Here is a 20,362-nt window from a genome sequence, read left to right as displayed (position 1 = left end):
TTCTTTTGTCTTATTTCTGCCTTACCAGTCCTTTCACCTATATTTCCTTCCAAGAAAACTCTCCCTACAGTTCCCTGCAGTTTTCCAATTCTTTTCTTGTTGTCTTATTTCTACCTGACTGGATCCATCACCTTTATTTCACTTACCAAAAGTCTTCTTTTCCACATCCGTATTTCTCTGCACCCCGCATGTCGTGTGAGGCGACTAACGGATTCTGTTTCTCCTTTTACCCTTGTTAAGTGGTTCTTGTGTAGAATGTGGTCAATGTTTGTGGGGATTTTGGTCAAGCAGTGTGTGGCGCAGCCGGTAATTTCCGCGCATATGTAAATTCCGCGCTTGTAAAATACATGTATGCTCCGCGCAATATCGGGTTGTAACTTCCGAATTACTGGTTCGGCTCATACAACTTGCGCGCGTACTCACAGTCCCTACGGTTAGCACTTTTCACTGACTGCTCATTGACTGTTCACTAACCACTCAGTGGACAGGGACACACGCGGCCGAGGCCGCAACGAAGGCAGAAACTGCTGGAACTGGGGAGACTGCAGCAACGATACAACACGGGGGAAATCGACAGGAAGGAATACGTCAAGTCCATGGCCTGGAAAAATTTGCCGGCCATGCTGTGACTTCCCCCCTCTTGTACCTTTGCTGCAGTCTCTGTGACTGTGATACCAGACACCCGAAATTTCTGTAATTTCTGTTATATAATAAGTGAACAAAATATTCTTATACGCATGGTTTAAGTCTTCATTCGTTTTTATCGACTTGTCTGTGTAATAAAGACGTGTTCAATATATAGATATACAAGTGTCAGTTTTCATGGATATACAAGTGTCAGTTGTTAATGTCTCAATGTCTCACATTTGACCGAGCAAAGACACGCGCGCTAGTTTCACATCACATTTTGCTAAAACACGCGCGCATCTTACATATACACCACGCGCGGGAGTTTCACATGCGCGGAAGCTTCAAAATTGGGAAAGTGCGCGGAGTGTTCATGCACCCCTGTTACCCCTCCCAGTAGGGTCATGTATTGTACTGCGTTGCAGGCCCCTGGAGCGATTTTTTGATTGGTGCTTTTGTGAACAAGAAACACTTGGCAAGTGGCTCTATCCCATCTCCCCCCCTTTCCCCTATCCCATCTCCCCCCTTTCCCCGTCGCGATATAACCTTCGTGGTTGAAAACGACGTTAAACACCAAATAAAGAAAGAAACCTCCTTGTGTCGCTGAAACCACGTAGACGATGAATTCCCAGAAACTCTCCTTTTAGATGCCAACATGCACCCTTCACGTTTCTCCCCGAGAAACACTTTCACCTTTCACGTTTCTCCCCGAGAAACACTTTCGCCATTAACGAAAATAACCGTCGTCTCTACGACCGGTGATGATGGAGACTCTTCCGTCCAGCCATCTGCGCCGATGTGGTCTCTCTCTCCACCATCGTCACGTCTCTTCCGTGTGAGGTCCGTCTCTCGCTCACGCTCATGAATTCTCGTCATGGAAACTGAAGAATTAACCCAAGTCTTAAAGGCACAGTGCAGCTCACAGCCTTCGTTTTGCGTTTTTGTTGCAGCTGAGTGCATTTACAGTTCAAAAATCCTCCTATGGTAGTAAAACAAACCCAAAACTACCCAACGACGACATCTGTGAAGCTCGACAGTTTCTTGTTCACGCGAGTGCATAAATCAACCTACTTATTACGTGGTGTTTGGTCGGAGTTCGATTCAACAGAGTGAATCCGGCCTCGATTTTGTTTTACACAAACTCATGATGACGTATGATATTATCATATAGTTTGCTAGTGACGTGTCTTTTTGTGCATGATGTGGTGATCTATTTGATCTAAATTTAGATCCAAAAATAGGTCAAGACCAGCCGTATGCATGATCTGAGATTTCAATTTAGTATTATAGAAAAAAATCGATCGATACATAACTGTTTTTTGTATTTTTGACCAAAATATGATATTTTACACATATCGAGACACTCAGAGTTCCTCCGAGATAGGTCTATAAAATCGGTCAAGATCTGTTCAGAATGTCATATGTTAGTCAAAAGTACAAATATCTGTAATGTATCGATCGATTTTAGTTAGAATTCCTTTTTACATTTACTCAAGTTTTGACTAAATGTTTTAACATAGAGGGGGAATCGAGACGAGGGTCGTGGTGTATGTGTGTGTGTGTGTGTGTGTGTGTGTGTGTGTGTGTGTGTGTGTGTGTGTGTGTGTGTGTGTGTTTTGAGCGATTCAGAGTAAACTACTGGACCGATCTTTATGAAATTTTACATGAGAGTTCCTGGGTATGATATCCCCGGACTTTTTTTTTCTCATTTTTTTGATAAATGTCTTTGATGACGTCATATCCGACTTTTTGTAAAAGTTGAGGCAGCACTGTCACACCCTCATTTTTCAATCAAATTGATTGAAATTTTTGTAAGGCAATCTTCGACAAAGGCCGGACTTTGGTATTGCATTTCAGCTTGGTGGGTTAAAATTTAATTATGACTTTGGTCGTTAAAAATCTGACAATTGTAATTTATTTATTTATTTATTAAGGAGATTTCTATGGCGCATAACTAAAAGCACAATTAAAATGTTTTTTTATAAAACGATCCAAATTTACGTTCATATTATTCTTCATCATTTTCTGATTCCAAAAACATATAAATATGTTATATTTGGATTAAAAACAAGCTCTAAAGATTAAAAATATAAAAATTATGATTAAAATTAAATTTTCGAAATCGATTTAAAAACAATTTCATCTTATTCCTTGTCCGTTCCTGATTCCAAAAACATATAGATATAATATGTTTGGATTAAAAACACGTTCAGAGAGTTAAAAAGAATAGAGATATAGAAAAGCAAGCTATCCTCCTCAGCGCAACCGCTACCGCGCTTTTCTGGATTGTTAATTTCACTGCCTTTGCCACGAGCGGTGGACAGACGATGCTACGAGTGAACGGTCTTGCGGAAAAAATGCAATGCGTTCAGTTTCATTCTGTGAGTTCGACTGAGCTTGACTAAATGTTGTATTTTCGCCTTACGCGACTTGTAATATTTTGCGATTGAACGCACGCAAACATGCATTCTTTTGTAGTCTCGGCTAGCCGCCTAAATACGATTTTAAGTCGGACTCTGACATCGCATTTCGAATTAAAATCATATTTCGGCGGCTAGCAGGGAAATGCAATGTTTAATCGATATTTATACAACTCCTGCAATGCAACCGAGGGGTGGATTAAATCTAGTTGATTATTTTTAGACAAGTGAGAAATTAGAACGAACTACTTTGATTAAACCCAAAAATCACACGTGGATTATTCGAAGTAAGAATAAAGAGGGCTAAAAAATAATCAACACTAGAATTTATTTTTAGAACATTTCAAACCCAGACGATTGGACCCTGTTGCGGAAGAATACGTACAATGTTGACTCAAAACTGTAACAACAATGGCTGACGTGCATGCATGACTAGTCGACAGACGATGCCATTTGCTTTTTGTGTGTTTTTGTTGTTGCTTACTGTACATGACATACATTATGTGTAAAATCCAGTTCTGTAACAGGCAACAAACCTTGCAAATTTCCAGAAGCTGCAATCTGAAGCGACCTATCTCTGATTCTAGCAGACGATCTCTCCAATGTTTAACACAAAATCAGCAAACTCTCCTCGAGTCCTGTCACATAGAACGTCCATTATATAGTGCAATGTTGAAATGAAGTTACCGGTCTGAAACATTTAGTCGTTTCTTCTGAGACAATCCTTGTTCTCTTATCATCTACAGATTTACCGCAGTCTTCACCACGCGAATTCCCAACAGAAGTCAGACTTTCGAACATGTATACAATCTACGTAGGCAAGCATGATACGTCATGACGTCATATGATTCCCAGCATATTGACGTAATGCTAAACATCCGGTTATCCCGAGTTTTCTCCGTAATACATGTCCGTGAGTTTTTTCAATGTTCGGTTATTTCCGTGGCTTCATGCGGAAAGGGAACCGTCGTCTGCAATCAACCGGACATGGACCATTCTGGTCCTTGCTGCTGACAATGATTTTAACACAGAATGTAATGTCAGAATAGCTATATAAACGCTATTGTGTTTTAATCGTAGCAATGGGGTCCGATATTTAGACGAGACAAGTATAATGCCGACGAGTTGGAGACTAAGAATAAAGTAAAAGAATAGGGACTATTTGAATGACGCGCATTTGACACTCTGAGTGATAGGCTGAAATGAAATTGCGTACAAAATGTCGTCTGCATGACTGCATGTTCGACCCGTGTTGTTCGTTGTATAAATAGCTTAAACAATGACAACTCGTTGATTACTGGAAAATAAACCACTCGTGGGTATTTGCAGCCGCTTGGTAATTCACTCGTGTGCTCCGCACACTCGTGAATTACCAAGCGGCTGCAAATACCCACTCGTGGTTTATTTTCCAGTAATCAACTCGTGGTCATTGTTCAAGCTCTATATAAATCATTACTTATTCCACGTTGAACGATTTCGAGAGGTGAACGTTTCTATTAGCATTCAGTAGCCTAATCGATCCAGTCATACTTAAACGTCCCTAGGGAGATCTCCACTGATGCAATATGTTGGACAAACTGTACATATTGTGTGTATTCTTTCGTTGGTTTGACTCCTGCACTTTGTTTCAGCTTTTTGAAAACGGTAGTGTCTTAATCACTACATTTGTTGCAGGAATCTAGCTTTTATCAGAATTGGTCTGTATTACAAGACGGGCACCGCAAAAGACTTCAACTGGAATTCAGGTGGAACACTGTCGTTCTCCAGTAGAGCGTTCAACGGGTGGGGCCTCAAGTACTCCGCTAGTAAGTATTCTGCCTCAGCTAAAGAAAGAAGGGAACTGAATAATTATCGACCAAATTTTGTTTCATGCTGATGACTAGCTTGTTTTCTTGCAAAGAAGTTTTATTTGTGCTTGGTAGGTCCTAAATAAGAATCACCTATAATATACACTCTATTGTTGTGATCTTCCTTAAAAAGTAGGACACAGCAGCCGTATTAATCTCGTTTGAACCGCTCCTCCAGCCCCGCCCCCCCCCCCCCCCCCCCCCCCACTTTTGAATTCATGTCCAACGTCAGGTTGTAGACTATATGAAGCAGCTTTTACTCATGTAAAATTCTTCGACTCTGTAATCATTGTCATTGCATCATTGCCCAACTGGTCTTGCAAAACGGAGATTTGTTCATAGCTCCATTTAGAAGCACACCAAAAAGTAACGTATTTTTAAACGACGTCATTTCACAGTTTAATACCACCATCTCTTAAAATGATACCAGTTGAAAGTGTTGCTTTTCAAATTATATATACATTTTTAATACACCCTTTGACTGCAATTTGTGTTCCTTATATATATGGGCAAACGCGTCCTTTTAAATTTCAATATGAGGTAAAAGGGAGTGAACGGCATAAGGAATACCGGGTAAAGCATGCTGTAACTTTTCGCTTTGAAGCGCTTAACCATTTTGAACTTGTTTGAGCATGCATGCACACTTGTTGCGAATTCAGTCGGTTTGTCCGATCACAGCTTCTAATCTCTAGCAAACTAAACCTTTGTTTCATTTTGTTTAATTTTTCTTTCTTTTCTGAACTCTTAACTCTTGTATTTATTTTTTCTTAATTCTTGTGTTTTATTCCTGTTTCTGCATTTCAAAGCTTTTGATTTGCGTATGGAAGATCGAAGTAATCAAAGACGGGCGCTGTGGCGGGGTGGTAAGACGTCGGCCTCTTAGTCGAGGGTTCGAATCCCGGCCGCGGCCGCCTGGTGGGTTAAGTGTGGAGATTTTTCCGATCTCCCAGGTCAACTTATGTGCAGACCTGCTAGTGGCTTATCCCCCTTCGTGTGTACACGCAAGCACAAGACCAAGTGCGCACGGAAAAGATCATAGAAACACGAAAATATCCAGCATGCTTCCTCCGAAAGCGGCGTATGGCTGCCTAAATGGCGGGGTAAAAACGGTCATACACGTAAAATTCCACTCGTGCAAAAAACGAGTGTACGGGGGAGTTTCAGCCCACGAACGCAGAAGAAGAAGAAGAAGAAGAAGAAGTAATCAAAGTGTTGCATAACTTTTAAGTACTTCTAGTGAACGATTTCCCAGGATTACTCATTCTATTTTTGTTGGTAGTAACATTGGCTTTTTGGAAAAAGTCCAATGGGTGCTTGCATAAAATAATGCGCATCGACTGCAGTTAATAGTCAATGATTCCTTCTAATGTTTGTACTTCTGATATTGACTGACCCTGTGCCACTGATGCTTGTCAACTTCAGCCGACTCCGAACCCAATCTCATGAATGCTGCCTCTTCACGCAGTGAGCAGAGTGTGGTCAGCGATATGAAAACAGGCATGTGGAGGTCAAGGAAAGCCAGCGATTATTACCCACTCGTGTGTCAGAGAGAAGGTACGTGAGTAACTCAACGCGTCATTACGTTGGTTCGGTGGGTATAAACAGACACATCCATGATGTCGTTGGGGGTGGACTGTGCCTCATGGGAACTGGGTGAACAAACGGTACACAGCGTTGATTAGGCAAAAAAAAAAATTGTCTGTTTCTGGTCACCCGACCGACCCTAAATTTCGGCGCCGACCCTAAACTTTTTTTTTCCAAACTCAAAATGTTTTTAATTTTTTTTGGTGGTAAAGGACAGGGAGAGAAAATGAACAACAAAAACGTGTGAAAACGAAAGTCCGCTGACGATTTGTAAATGTGTTGAGTGTCTTGTCTCTATGTATAGTGAATCCAGTCTCTTTGCGCGATTTTTAAAGTTAGTTTTATTGGTCTACATTTGGGGTAAAAAAAAAAAATAATAAATAAAAAATAAAAAAATCCCTACCTACCGACCCTATTTTTTTTTTAGCCATGTTACCAGAAACAGACAACAAAATTTTGGCCTTAGGGCAGGAATGTTGGCTGTTGTAGAGATTTGGGATATCATGTGTTTTCGTCGGACTGTGTTAATGTGTGGTTGGAATGGCAGGCGGTGTACAGTTTTGCATTTTTAAAGGGGAAACTTGATTGATGAATGCATGAAGTAAAGTACAGCCTCTTGTTCAGGGGTCGAGGGGGGTGATTGAACACACAACACTTCCATTTGATAGGGACTCAACATAGAGGCTTTTGTAAATGACGAGTCCCGGTAACTAAATCTATCGACGACATGTTCCTGCTACTCCCAAGGGACGCGGGGGGGGGGGGGGGGGGGTGGGGGGGGGGGGGGGTCTGAAGAAGAGGGGAGTGTTCTAGATCTATTGCATGCTTGTTTGGTGATGTTGTTTTTGGTGTTGTGGCTGCCACTGCCACTGCCCATTTCTGGGGGTCAGAATTTCTCAAATTTGTTTCTCTTCTCTTTTCTTTCAGTGAAGATAAGTTCAGGTGGTAAGTACGGCTTCTTTCTTGTTTCCTTTGTCTGCATGTGTCTGTCTTGTGTGTGACTGTCCCTTTTCACCTTTCTTCCACTTTCGGGCGTGTGTGTGTGTGTGTGTGTGTGTGTGTGTGTGTGTGTGTGTGTGCGTGCGTGCGTGCGTGCGTGCGTGCGTGCGTGTGTGTGTGTGTGTGTGTGTGACAGTGTGTGTGTGTGACAGTGTGCATGTGAGTGTGTGTGTGTGTGACAGTGTGCGTGTGAGTGTGTGCATGTGTGTGTGTGTGTGTGTGTGTGTATGTGTGTGTGTGTGTGTGTGTGACAGTGTATGTGTGTGTGTGTTGTGTGTGTGTGTGTGTGACAGTGTGTGTGTGTGTGTGTGTGTGTGTGTGTGTGACAGTGTGTGTGTGTGTGTGTGTGTGTGTGACAGTGTGTGTGTGTGTGTGTGTGTGACAGTGTGTGTGTGTGTGTGTGTGTGTGTGTGACAGTGTGTGTGTGTGTGTGTGACAGTGTGTGTGTGTGTGTGTGTGTGTGTGACAGTGTGTGGGTGTGTGTGTGTGAGTGTGTGTGTGTGTGTGTGTGTGTGTGGTGTGTGTGTGTGTGCGTGTGTGTGTGTGTGTGTGTGGTGTGTGTGTGTGTGTGTGAAAGATGGGTTTTGGAGGTTTATCTATTGTTTACCTCGTTATATTATATTATATTACCTATCAGCTATTGCATACATGTAGTACCTTTTATGCAGTTTAAAGTGAATACTCTCTAACAAATCCCTTTCTGTACTATACCACCGAACAATCTAACTTAAAGTTCCCGGAAAACTGCATTCCTGTGAAGTTTCCGGATGATAACATTCCTGTAAATGTTCCGCTATTCCTGTTAAATTTCCGGTCAACGTAATTCCTGTAAAGTTTCCAGTAAACGCCATTCCTGTAACTGTTCCGCCATTCCTGTTAAATTTCCGGTCAACGTAATTCCTGTAAAATTTCCAGTAAACGCCATTCCTGTAAATGTTCCGCCATTCCTGTTAAATTTCTGTAAATGCCATTCCTTTCAAGTTCCTGGTAAAAACATTCATGTAAAGTTCCATTAAACACCAATCCTGTCAAGTTTCCAGGTACATCTCATTCCTTTGCAAGTCTGTTTTGTCCCTTTGTTTTTGGCGAAGTTGTTCTTCAGGGTAGCCTTAATCAAATTATGAAATTTCCAACACTGCAATTTCTCCACGTAAAATAATAAATAAGGTTAATTTGATTTGATTTGATTTGAAACTAATCAGTTTTGCCCTTCTGCTAAAAATTGAGCTGTCTAAAATGAGTTACGCCAAAATTCCAGGACGAAGTCGTTAAGTATTTATGTCATATCCGTTGTAGGTCCCAAATTCTTGACGGTGTCTTCAAGCAAGACCACATTCGCCAAGGCCAGAGAACTGTGTAAGGCTCAGGGCCGCGACCTTCCTCTTCTGAAGACCGCTGCCGACTTGACAGAACTCGCAAAATTCACCAGCCTCAGATTGTAAGTAGACTGTTACGTAAAGCAGTTGAGGAATGATTAGCGAATAACTTCCATTGTGTTATAGATTAACTTCAGATGGTGGATGATCAGTTCAAAAAGTGTCACGTTTGTAAGTACAACGTTCGGACTTTTATGCTTCTTGGAAAGTGTGTTCCAAATTCGGGGATCCTCTACAGTTCAAGGTTTGCCATTCAGCGACAGCCAAACTCACCCGATTTAAACACTCCAAACTTTTACTGTTGGTGTTATCTTACGGTCTGAGTATATAAAAACATTTCAACTCGTTTTTGATGGTCCGTGCTTTTTCATTACTTGAAGGGAGGCAACCACATCCCTACAAATTAATTCTTTTAACAAAATCGCTCAAACCGTACGTGCAACTTTTTGTGCGAGGACATTGTTGAATGCATTTTGATAGTGTTTACGTACTGTAATTAGAAGAGTATACATTGGGCCCTTCTCGAGACAGCGAAACTGAACGATAAGTCTACTCCCAGTAGTCTAGACTGCCCTGTCTTCAGATCGTTGAATGTGCCTGCATTCTGTTGTGTCCCGTTCGTTATCCGTTCGTTATCTGAATAGAATGACTTTCTCCTCTCTGTTTAGGCGATAGTAGCTGTCACCCTTGTTATGTCTAAGATACTCAACCTGCTATTCTTTCCTTGCTATGGTCTTAACGATGGTCTTTTTTTTTCATCTCGGTAGGAGATCAGACCAATATTTGGCCGTTTTAACAGACCTCCCTCCGTGGCAAGTCTGTCCGCTCTGAACGAGTATGCTGAAAACTGAACTAAATTCACAGCAACCGTGAACACATTGGGTGAAGTCGAAATGACTTGGGAAAAATCCCCTTCCTGTTTAAGTCACATTTGAAAATGGCACACACAATTTATGAATGGCGGGGATGCATTCCTCGAAAGTAAGTGCCCTCATCCTGCTTATAATTGCTGACTTCAAGTCACTGATTGTGTAAGTTTGGTTATATGTACATTAGGTACCTCAGATAACCCCAAAAGTGAAAGGCTTGAGGTTTTAAATCGGGGGATTGTCAAAGTGTCCATGTTAAAGCTCGTACTGGCGAGTCGTTCCCCGACAATGGAACACATTTTTTCAAAGAGTATCATAGTCAGATCATTTCATCGCCTTTTTGACCGTGATTTTGTTGTGAACAGGGAAGATAATTTCATCGTCTTTGACCGAGATTTTTCTATGAGCAGGGAAGATAATTTCAACGCCTTTGACCGAGATTTTTCTATGAACAGGGAAGATAATTTCATCGTCTTTGACCCTGATTTTTGTGTGAACAGGGACGATAATTCATCGTCTTTGACCGAGATTTTTCTATGAACAGGGAAGATAATTTCATCGCCTTTGACCGAAAATTTTCCGTGAACAGAGAAGATCATTTCATCGCCTTTGACCGAGATTTTTCTGTGAACAGGGACGATCATTTCATCGTCTTTGACCTTGATTTTGCAGTGAGCAGGGACGATCATTTCATCGCCTTTATCCGTGATTTGTCTGTGAACAGGGTAGATAATGTCTTCGTCTTTGACCGATATTTTTCTGTGTTCAGGGAAGAGCATTTCCTCGTCTTTGACCGTGATTTTTCTGTGTTCAGGGAAGAGCATTTCATCGTCTTTGACCCTGATTTTTGTGTGAACAGGGAAAATAGTTTCAACGCCTTTGGCCGTGATTTTTGTGTGAACAGGGTAGATAATTTAATTGTCTTTGACCCTGATTTTGCAGTAAGCAGGAACAATCATTTCATCGCCTTTGACCGAGATTTTTCTATGAACAGGGAAGATAATTTTATAGTCTTTGGCCGAGATTTGTCTATGAACAGGGACGATCATTTCAACGCCTTTGACCGTGATTTTGCCGTATGCAGGGACGATCATTTCATCGCCTTTGACCGAGATTTTTCTATGAACAGGGAAGACGTATGGGTCGGCCTGGAAGACAAAGACGGCAAAAATGTGTGGAAATTCCACGACGGATCTTCTTTCAACTTTCCAAAAACTTTCTGGTACAACGGCGAACCCAACCTCATCGGTTCTGAGAGATGTGGACGCGTTGACAAGTCTGGCAGCGCATACAGGTTCCGCAGCTCTCCGTGTGCTAAAAATTGGGCCGCTGCCGTTTGTGGACCTCGAAGTAAGTCCTCCTCCTCCTGTCCTTACCCCCCCCCCCCCCCCTCTTTGTATTCTCTCTCCTCGTCTTCCACCTCATCGTATTCATGCTCCTCCCTTTCACATCCCTCATCTTCTTCTTTCTCTCCTCATCCTCTTCTTTCTCTCCTCATCCTCTTCTTTCTCTCCTCATCCTCTTCTTCCTCCTCATCCTCTTCTTTCTCTCCTCATCCTTGTCTTCCTCCTCTTCGCATCCTTCAGTCTTATACCTTGAATGCAGATAACAGCTTGTATATATCTATATCATGTTTTATACATTTAGTCAGGTTTTGACCTAATGGTTTCGCATAGACCCTAATTCGAGACGAGAGTGTAGCGTGTGTGTGTGTGTGCCTATCTGTCTGTCTGTCTGTCTGTCTGTCTGTCTGTCTGTCTGTCTGTCTGTCTGTCTCTGGAATGCAAAAATATATCGATATGTCCTTTTTACTATGGAAATGTGATCAGAATTAAAGAAACAAATCGGTGTCGGCAAATAAGGTAGTCAGTTCACATGCTTCGTCGAGACAAGCGCAATCCTCCTCGGTGTTAAGGTATGGGCTAGCCAAGTATTGCTACTTGAAGTCTTGATGATGACACGTTTTACCGTGTTCATGTTTTAGTTTCAGGCCGACAGATTTACTACATATTTTGATATCGCTTTATGCTACTTTTTATATTTAGTCAAGTTTTGACTAAATATTTTAACATCGAGGGGGAATCGAAACGAGGGTCGTGGTGTATGTGCGTGTGTGTGTGTGCGTGTGTGTGTGTGTGTGTAGAGCGATTCAGACTAAACTACTGGACCGATCTTTATGAAATTTGACATGAGAGTTTCTGGGTATGAAATCCCCGAACGTTTTTTTCATTTTTTTGATAAATGTCTTTGATGACGTCATATCCGGCTTTTCGTGAAAGTTGAGGCGGCACTGTCACGCCCTCATTTTTCAACCAAATTGGTTCAAATTTTGGTCAAGTAATCTTCGACGAAGCCCGGGGTTCGGTATTGCATTTCAGCTTGGTGGCTTAAAAATTAAATAATGACTTTGGTCATTAAAAATCTGAAAATTGTAAAAAAAAAATAAAAATTTATAAAACGATCCAAATTTACGTTTATCTTATTTTCCATCATTTTCTGATTCCAAAAACATATAAATATGTTATATTCGGATTAAAAACAAGCTCTGAAAATTAAATATATAAAAATTATTATCAAAATTAAATTGTCCAAATCAATTTAAAAACACTTTCATCTTATTCCTTGTCGGTTTCTGATTCCAAAAACATATAGATATGATATGTTTGGATTAAAAACACGCTCAGAAAGTTAAAACAAAGAGAGGTACAGAAAAGCGTGCTATCCTTCTTAGCGCAAGTACTACCCCGCTCTTCTTGTCAATTTCACTGCCTTTGCCATGAGCGGTGGACTGACGATGCTACGAGTATACGGTCTTGCTGAAAAATTACATTGCGTTCACTTTCATTCTGTGAGTTCCACAGCTACTTGACTAAATATTGTATTTTCGCCTTACGCGACTTGTTTATATTTAGTCAAGTTTTGACTAAATATTTTAACATCGAGGGGGAATCGAAACGAGGGTCGTTGTGTATGTGCGTGTGTGTGCGTGTGTGCGTGTGTGTAGAGCGATTCAGACTAAACTACTGAACCGATCTTTATGAAATTTGACATGAGAGTTCCTGGGTATGAAATCCCCATACGTTTTTTTCATTTTTTTGATAAATGTCTTTCATGACGTCATATCCGGCTTTTCGTGAAAGTTGAGGCGCCACTGTCACGCCCTCATTTTTCAACCAAATTGGTTGAAATTTTGGTCAAGTAATCTTCGACGAAGCCCGGGGTTCGGTATTGCATTTCAGCGTGGTGGCTTAAAAATTAATTAATGACTTTGGTCATTAAAAATCGGAAAATTGTAAAAAAAAATAAAAATTTATAAAACGATCCAAATTTACGTTTATCTTATTCTCCATCATTTGCTGATTCCAAAAACATATAAATATGTTATATTCGGATTAAAAACAAGCTCTGAAAATTAAATATATAAAAATTATTATCAAAATTAAATTGTCCAAATCAATTTGAAAAACACTTTCATTTTATTCCTTGTCGGTTCCTGATTCTAAAAACATATAGATATGATATGTTTGGATTAAAAACACGCTCAGAAAGTTAAAACAAAGAGAGGTACAGAAAAGCGTGCTATCCTTCTTAGCGCAACTACTACCCCGCTCTTCTTGTCAATTTCACTGCCTTTGCCACTGTATTTTAGTGTGTGTTTGTGTGTGTGTTTGTGTGTGTGTGTGTGTGTGTGTGTGTGTGTGTGTGTGTGTGTGTGTGTGTGGGTGTGTGTGTGCATGCTGTTGCTATTGTATATCGCCGTGAGCTCTGGTGAGAAGGGGTGATTAATAAGTGTTCATTATTAATATCTATCAATGCATTTTCTTATCTCTACAGCGAGGGATCTGCCATATGTGTGGAGTCCTTACATCAAGACGCAACCTAAGATCGCCAAGTCTGTCGCAGGTATCCTTCAAGGCGAGCTTGCTAAAGCAAACGGCGTGGTAAATTTATTTATGTCTTTTTTCACATTAGCTTGGGTGGGATTCTGCAAAATCCAGATTCGATTATGGCCTTTTTAAAAAAAATAGTTGTTAAAGTTTTTTTTTGGTTCGGTTTAGGATTCATGACATGTGTCAGTCCCGCCCATGCATTAGCTACAGGGGATCTTATATACCCCCCCCCCCCCCCAGCCCCCTTTTCAGATCCCTCAAATTTAGACTTGTTCCTTTTTTTGTGACCCTCTCTGTTCATACTCTCTGTTAATAACTTCTGTACATTTTGACTTCTCCATGTTTAGAACCGATTTTCTCAGATGTTTGGAAGTCCAATTGTAATATACGTAGTCGTTATTTGTATTATTATTATCTCTTAACATAATGTGTGCACGTTAAAGATCCCACGATTGACAAAAGGGTCTTTCCTGGCAAAATTGCTTAGGCACAGTTAATAATTGTCTACCTATACCCGTGTGACTTGGAATAATAGGCCGTGAAAGGTAAATATGCGCCGAAATGGCTGCAATCTACTGGCCGTATAAAATTTCATCTCACACGGCATCACGGCAGAGCGCCTAGAACTGTACCCACGGAATATGCGCGATATAAGACTCATTGATTGATTGATTGATTGATGTTATTTGTATTTTTGACCAACATATGACATTTTACACAGATCGAGATAGTCGGTGTTCCACTGACACCGCCGCTGGAGGTGAACTATGACTGTCTAGATCTGTGTGAGATGTCATATTTTGGTTAAAAATACAAATAACATTTTTGTTTTAAAATTCCTTTCTTTTTAACGATTGAACGCACACAAACTTGCACTCTATTGTAGTATCGGCTAGTCGTTTTGCTTAAAGGCACAGTACGCCTCCCGTAAACCATCACAGATACTGTCAGGCTTTTACACACAGTACAAACACCCTTCCATTTGAACGCTCACCAAACGGGAACATCCTGGGTGCCCTACGTAAAGAGCGAGCAATTTTCAAAGAATTTTTTTTTGCGTGGTTTATCTTACCCCTGAGCCATCGTGAACCCGTGTGATCCAGTTTCCCATTTTCACAATGCAGTCGTCAGTTTGTAATTTGAATGGGGCTCGCTGTGAGCTTATCTGCAATAGCACGTTATTTACCTCTAACTTTTCACGAAAAAAACGAATGTGATTCATAAGAACTCTAGCGATGGCTTTTGACTGCCTATAAACCGTCGTCTGCTATGAAAATCACGACCTTGCGTGACCCTGCTTTCGGGCTTTTCAAACTTTCAAAACTTCGAATTGTACTGATCTTGTCTTGATGAAAAAAGAATTCTTTTATTATTTAAGAATGTTTGGGTAACAAGCTGAGAATTTATTATTTAGATTTTAAAAGTTAGGTCTAGCGCCAAAACGCACCACGGTCCGAATCATTCTGATAATCATCGCTCCACGGCTATCGCCAGTTGAAGGGAAGTAACTCATTTTTGACCTGAGTTCAGGATGGGTCCGATTGAGATGGAGACAATCCGAAAAATTATTTCTTTGAAAATTGCTCGCTCTTTACGTAGGGCGCCTAGGATGTTCCCGTTCGGTGAGTGTTCAAATGGAAGCGTGTTTGTACTGTGTGTAAAAGCCTGACAGTATCTGTGATGGTTTACGGGAGGCTTACTGCCCGGGCGTGATTTCCGGTATCATAACAGCCGTCCAGCACCAAAACGAGGCGCAATTGTTGTAGCAGGCCAAGTCCACGAAAATAAATTATTTGAACATTTCTCACGCTCGACAGAAAGCAGCCAGGATGTTCCCGTTCGGTGAGCGTTCAAATGGAAGTATGCTTGTACTGTATGTAGACGCTCGGGGAGCTCTGTGATGGTTTACGGGAGGCTTACTGTGCCTTTAAGTATAAGTTTTTGTCGGACTCTGATGTCACATGGCTCAAATAAGGGAAACCTAATGGTCAATCATACATTGGTTATTGCTCCGTTGTCCAGTCAGGAACAAAGCCGGAGCTACATGGTGGTCAGAGTGCGTGCCACTCTTGTTGGCGGTCCGGGTTGGACCCCCCCCCCCCAACACGCATACACACACACAAACAGACACACACACACTGACCGTATGCAAACACCCGGTATTCCTGAACCCTCTAACGTCCTCCCAGCTGTACATGGGTACCATCGAGTATGCAATACTTAGGCCAAAACAAAGAAATTGTTGGTTTGGGCATAGACCAAATAGCCTGGACCGCCAACTCGTCACGTGACCCTTCGAGGTTACGACTCTCGACTTTCAGGGGCGCGTCGCGTCCGGTTTAAAAGGCCAGCGATTCGAAGACAGTGAAAAGAAAGCACGCTCCAGTTATTTGTGACAATGGGAGGTGACAATAAACTGGATTTTCCAAAACTCCAAACTAAACTTAACAAAACTCATCGAAAAACATGTTCCATATGCACTTTTGCGGAGTTTATTTTAGCATTTTCAGAACTTACCTCGGCAACTTCGTCCATGTTTACAATCGACACCGGATATCACGTCCCCCTGATTTCTGAAAGGCTTGTAAGCGTAGGTTCCTAAATGCGAGAGGTCGCTACCTCGTAATAGAGAGAAAGAGCGGAGAGAGAGCCTAGTTGGCGGTCCAGGATAAATGGTCTATGGTTTGGGGTAACGCGACCGACCCTATTTTTTCCGCTGACCCTAAAACTTTTTTTTTATTTCTCAAAAAAAAATCCACAAAAAAACACCTTTGTCACATTTTGCGAACCCTACAGAGACCAAACAAGTCGCGTAAGGCGAAAATACAATATTTAGTCAAGTAGCTGTCGAACTCACAGAATGAAACTGAACGCAATGCCATTTTTCAGCAAGACCGTATACTCGTAGCATCGTCAGTCCACAGCTCATGGCAAAGGCAGTGAAATTGACAAGAAGAGCGGGGTAGTAGTTGCGCTAAGAAGGATAGCACGCTTTTCTGTACCTCTCTTTGTTTTAACTTTCTGAGCGTGTTTTTAATCCAAACATATCATATCTACATGTTTTTGGAATCAGGAACCGACAAGGAATAGGATGAAAGTGTTTTTAAATTGATTTGGACAATTTAATTTTGATAATAATTTTTATATATTTAATTTTCAGAGCTTGTTTTTAATCCAAATATAACATATTTATATGTTTTTGGAATCAGCAAATGATGGAGAATAAGATAAACGTAAATTTGGAGCATTTTTTAAATTTTTATTTTTTTTTACAATTTTCAGATTTTTAATGACCAAAGTCATTAATTAATTTTTAAGCCACCAAGCTGAAATGCAATACCGAACCCCGGGCTTCGTCGAAGATTACTTGACCAAAATTTGAACCAATTTGGTTGAAAAATGAGGGCGTGACAGTGCCGCCTCAACTTTCACGAAAAGCCGGATATGACGTCATCAAAGACATTTATCAAAAAAATGAAAAAAACGTTCGGGGATTTCATACCCAGGAACTCTCATGTCAAATTTCATAAAGATCGGTCCAGTAGTTTAGTCTGAATCGCTCTACACACACACACACACACACACAGACACACAGACACACAGACACACACACGCACATACACCACGACCCTCGTTTCGATTCCCCCTCGATGTTAAAATATTTAGTCAAAACTTGACTAAATATAAAAACGACCCACCCTAAACAAACGTATTTTTGGGGCGGTCTTATGGCACTCCACTGTATGTCCTGAATGAACCTGTGCATGTGGTTTGTTTTAACACTATTGTGCAGAGGTTTGCATGCAGCGAACCAATGGCCGTTGACTGCGAGGTGGGTATTGGTAGGGGCAAGTACGAGAACGCCAGAAGCAAGAGTGCTAAGGTCCTGTGCACCACCCAGAAAATCCAGTGCGACCCGGACAATTGCAACGACTTCAGAGTTCGCTTCTTCTGTCCGAATGGTACGCGCTTGTGTGTGTGTTGGGGGTGGGGATGATGGGTGGGTGGGGGCGTTCGTGTACAGGTGTGTGTGTGTGGGGGGGATAGGGGCGTTCGTGTACAGGTGTGTGTGTGTATGTGGGGGGGGGGGGGATGGGGGCGTTCGTGTACAGGTGTGTGTGGGGTGGGGGCGTTCGTGCACAGGTGTGTGTGTGTGGGGGTGGGGGCGTTCGTGTACAGGTGTGGGGGCGTAGGCGTTCGTGTACAAGTGTGTGTGTGTGGGGGGCGGTGGGGGCGTTCGTGTACAGGTGTGTGTGCGGGGGGGAGGGGGGGCGTTCATGTACAGGTGTGGGTAGGGGGGGGGCGTTCGTGTACAGGTGTGTGTGTGGGGGGGGGGGGCGGTGGGGGCGTTCGCGTACAGGTGTGTGTGTGTGGGGGGGGGGGGGGCGTTGGGGGCGTTCGTGTACAGGTGTGTGGGGGGGGGCGTTCGTGTACAGGTGTGTGTGTGTGTGGGGGGGCATTCGTATACATGATTGTGTGTATGTGTGAGTGTGTGTGTCAGTGTGTGTGTGGGGGGGGGGCGGTGGGGGCGTTCGTGTACAGGTGTGTGTGTGTGGGGGGGGGGGGGGCGGTGGGAGCGTTTGTATACATGTGTGTGAGTGTGTGTGTCCGTGTGTGTGAGTGTGTGTGTGTGGGGGGGGGGCGGTGGGGGCGTTCGTGTACAGGTGTGTGTGTGTGGGGGGGGGCGTTCGTGTACAGGTGTGTGTGTGTGGGGGGGGGCGGTGGGAGCGTTCGTATACATGTGTGTATGTGTGAGTGTATGTGTGTGAGTGTGTGTGGGGGGGGGGTGGTCCGACGGGGGTGTTCGTGTACATGTGTGTGTGTGTGTGTGTGGAAGATGACTCATCACGTTTTTAGTGTCGATCTTTTAGTAACAGAGTAAGGCCGACAGATAAATTGAATGTTAGGATTTCGGTTGACGCAACATGTTGTTTTTCTTCCAGAACAAAACATGTGCGAGGCTGTTGCGAAACTTAAGGGATCAAGCCCATGCCCTGGCGGCCAGCAGTGCATCCCTGAGGTCAGCGGATGTTTCTCCTGCCAGTGTCCCCCAGGATTCACAATGGGACATGACGGCAAATGTGCAAGTGAGTAACGCTCCAGGGCTGATGAAGTGCACGACAAAGTTACCACCCAAACAGGATACACCCGCAGTGTTGGATTGGTTGAAACTGAGGTGTGTTGTGATTTCAACCAATCAGAACCCGCGGTTTGTTCTCTCCCGTTTGGGTGGCGCCCTGTGACCTCAGTGCCCCTCAGCCCAGGACAATTCTATTATCTCTTTGTCTGTAATATATCTGTCTGGATCCGTGTCGATCGACCTGTCCGGTCCTTTTTACATTTAGTCAAGTTTTGACTAAATGTTTTAACATAGAGGGGGGAATCGAGACGAGGGTGTGGTGTATCAGGGTGTGTGTGTGTGTGTGTGTGTGTGTGTGTGTGTGTGTGTGTGTGTGTGTGTGTGTGTGTAGAGCGATTCAGAGTAAACTACTGGACCGATCTTTATGAAATTTTACACGGGAGTTCCTGGGTATGATATCCCCGGACGTTTTTTTTCCATTTTTTCGATAAATATCTTTGATGACGTCATATCCGGCTTTTTGTAAAAGTTGAGGCGGCCTTGTGACACCCTCATTTTTCAATCAAATTGATTGAAATTTTGGCCAAACAATCTTCGACGAAGGCCGGACTGCGGTATTGCATTTCAGCTTGGTGGCTTAAAAATTAATTAATGACTTTGGTCATTAAAAATCTGAAAATTGAAAAAAAAAAGTTTTATAAAACGATTCAAATTTACGTTCATCTTATTTTTAATCCTTTTCGGATTCCAAAAAACATATAAATATGTTATATTTGGATTAAAAACAAGCTCTGAAAATTAAAAAAATTAAAAATTATGATCAAAATTAAATTTTCGAAATCAATTTAATAACACTTTCATCTTATTCCTTGTCGGTTCCTGATTCCAAAACATATAGATATGATATGTTTGGATTAAAAACACGCTCAGAAAGTTAAAACGAAGAGAGGTACAGTAAAGCGTGCTATGAAGCACAGCGCAACCGCTACCGCGCCAAACAGGCTCGTCACTTTTACTGCCTTTTGCACTAGCGGCGGACTACGTTCAATTTCATTCTGTGAGTTCCACAGCTTGACTAAATGTAGTAATTTCGCCTTACGCGACTTGTTACATTTAGTCAAGTTTTGACTAAATGTTTTAACATAGAGGGGGGAATCGAGACGAGGGTGTGGTGTATCATTGTGTGTGTGTGTGTGCGTGTGTGTGTGTGTGCGTGTGTGTGTGTGTGTGTGTGTGTGTGTGTCTGTGTGTTTGTGTGTGTGTGTGTGTGTGTGTGTGTGTGTGTGTGTGTGTGTGTGTGTGTAGAGCGATTCAGAGAAAACTACTGGACCGATCTTCATGAAACTTGACATGAGAGATCCTGAGTATGGTATCTCCAGACGTTTTTTTCATTTTTTTTTTATCAATGTCTTTGATGACGTCATATCCGGCTTTTCGTGAAAGTTGAGGCGGCCCTGTCACGCTCTCATTTTTCAACCAAATTGGTTGAAATTTTGGTCAAGTAATCTTCGACGAAGCCCGGACTTTGGTATTGCATTTCAGCTTGGAGGCTTACAAATTAATTAATGAGTTTGCTCATTAAAGTTGTCATTAAAATCGATTTTTCGCAAACAGATTTTAAATTGATTGCATCGTATTCTTCATCACATTCTGAATCTAAAAATATATAT

The 20,362-nt window shown here is 42.1% G+C and overlaps 1 protein-coding gene across 2 annotated transcripts in view; it reads left to right on the top strand.

Moving 5' to 3' along the window:
* The window catches only part of LOC138947328 (mucin-5B-like), a 224,037-nt gene that overhangs the window by 101,801 nt on the left and 101,874 nt on the right, over window positions 1–20,362 (top strand). For both annotated transcript variants that reach the window (XM_070318774.1, XM_070318775.1), the window contains exons 33-40: window positions 4,722–4,852; window positions 6,317–6,448; window positions 7,406–7,423; window positions 8,774–8,915; window positions 10,852–11,072; window positions 13,557–13,663; window positions 17,406–17,574; window positions 18,556–18,699. In XM_070318774.1, the coding sequence (XP_070174875.1) occupies window positions 4,722–4,852; window positions 6,317–6,448; window positions 7,406–7,423; window positions 8,774–8,915; window positions 10,852–11,072; window positions 13,557–13,663; window positions 17,406–17,574; window positions 18,556–18,699 (1,064 nt within the window). The remainder of the gene's footprint in view (window positions 1–4,721; window positions 4,853–6,316; window positions 6,449–7,405; window positions 7,424–8,773; window positions 8,916–10,851; window positions 11,073–13,556; window positions 13,664–17,405; window positions 17,575–18,555; window positions 18,700–20,362) is intronic.

Source organism: Littorina saxatilis, linkage group LG14 (genome assembly GCF_037325665.1).
Source record: "Littorina saxatilis isolate snail1 linkage group LG14, US_GU_Lsax_2.0, whole genome shotgun sequence".
NCBI classification, from domain to species: Eukaryota; Metazoa; Mollusca; class Gastropoda; order Littorinimorpha; family Littorinidae; genus Littorina; species Littorina saxatilis.
This window is presented reverse-complemented; position numbering and strand designations above follow the sequence as displayed.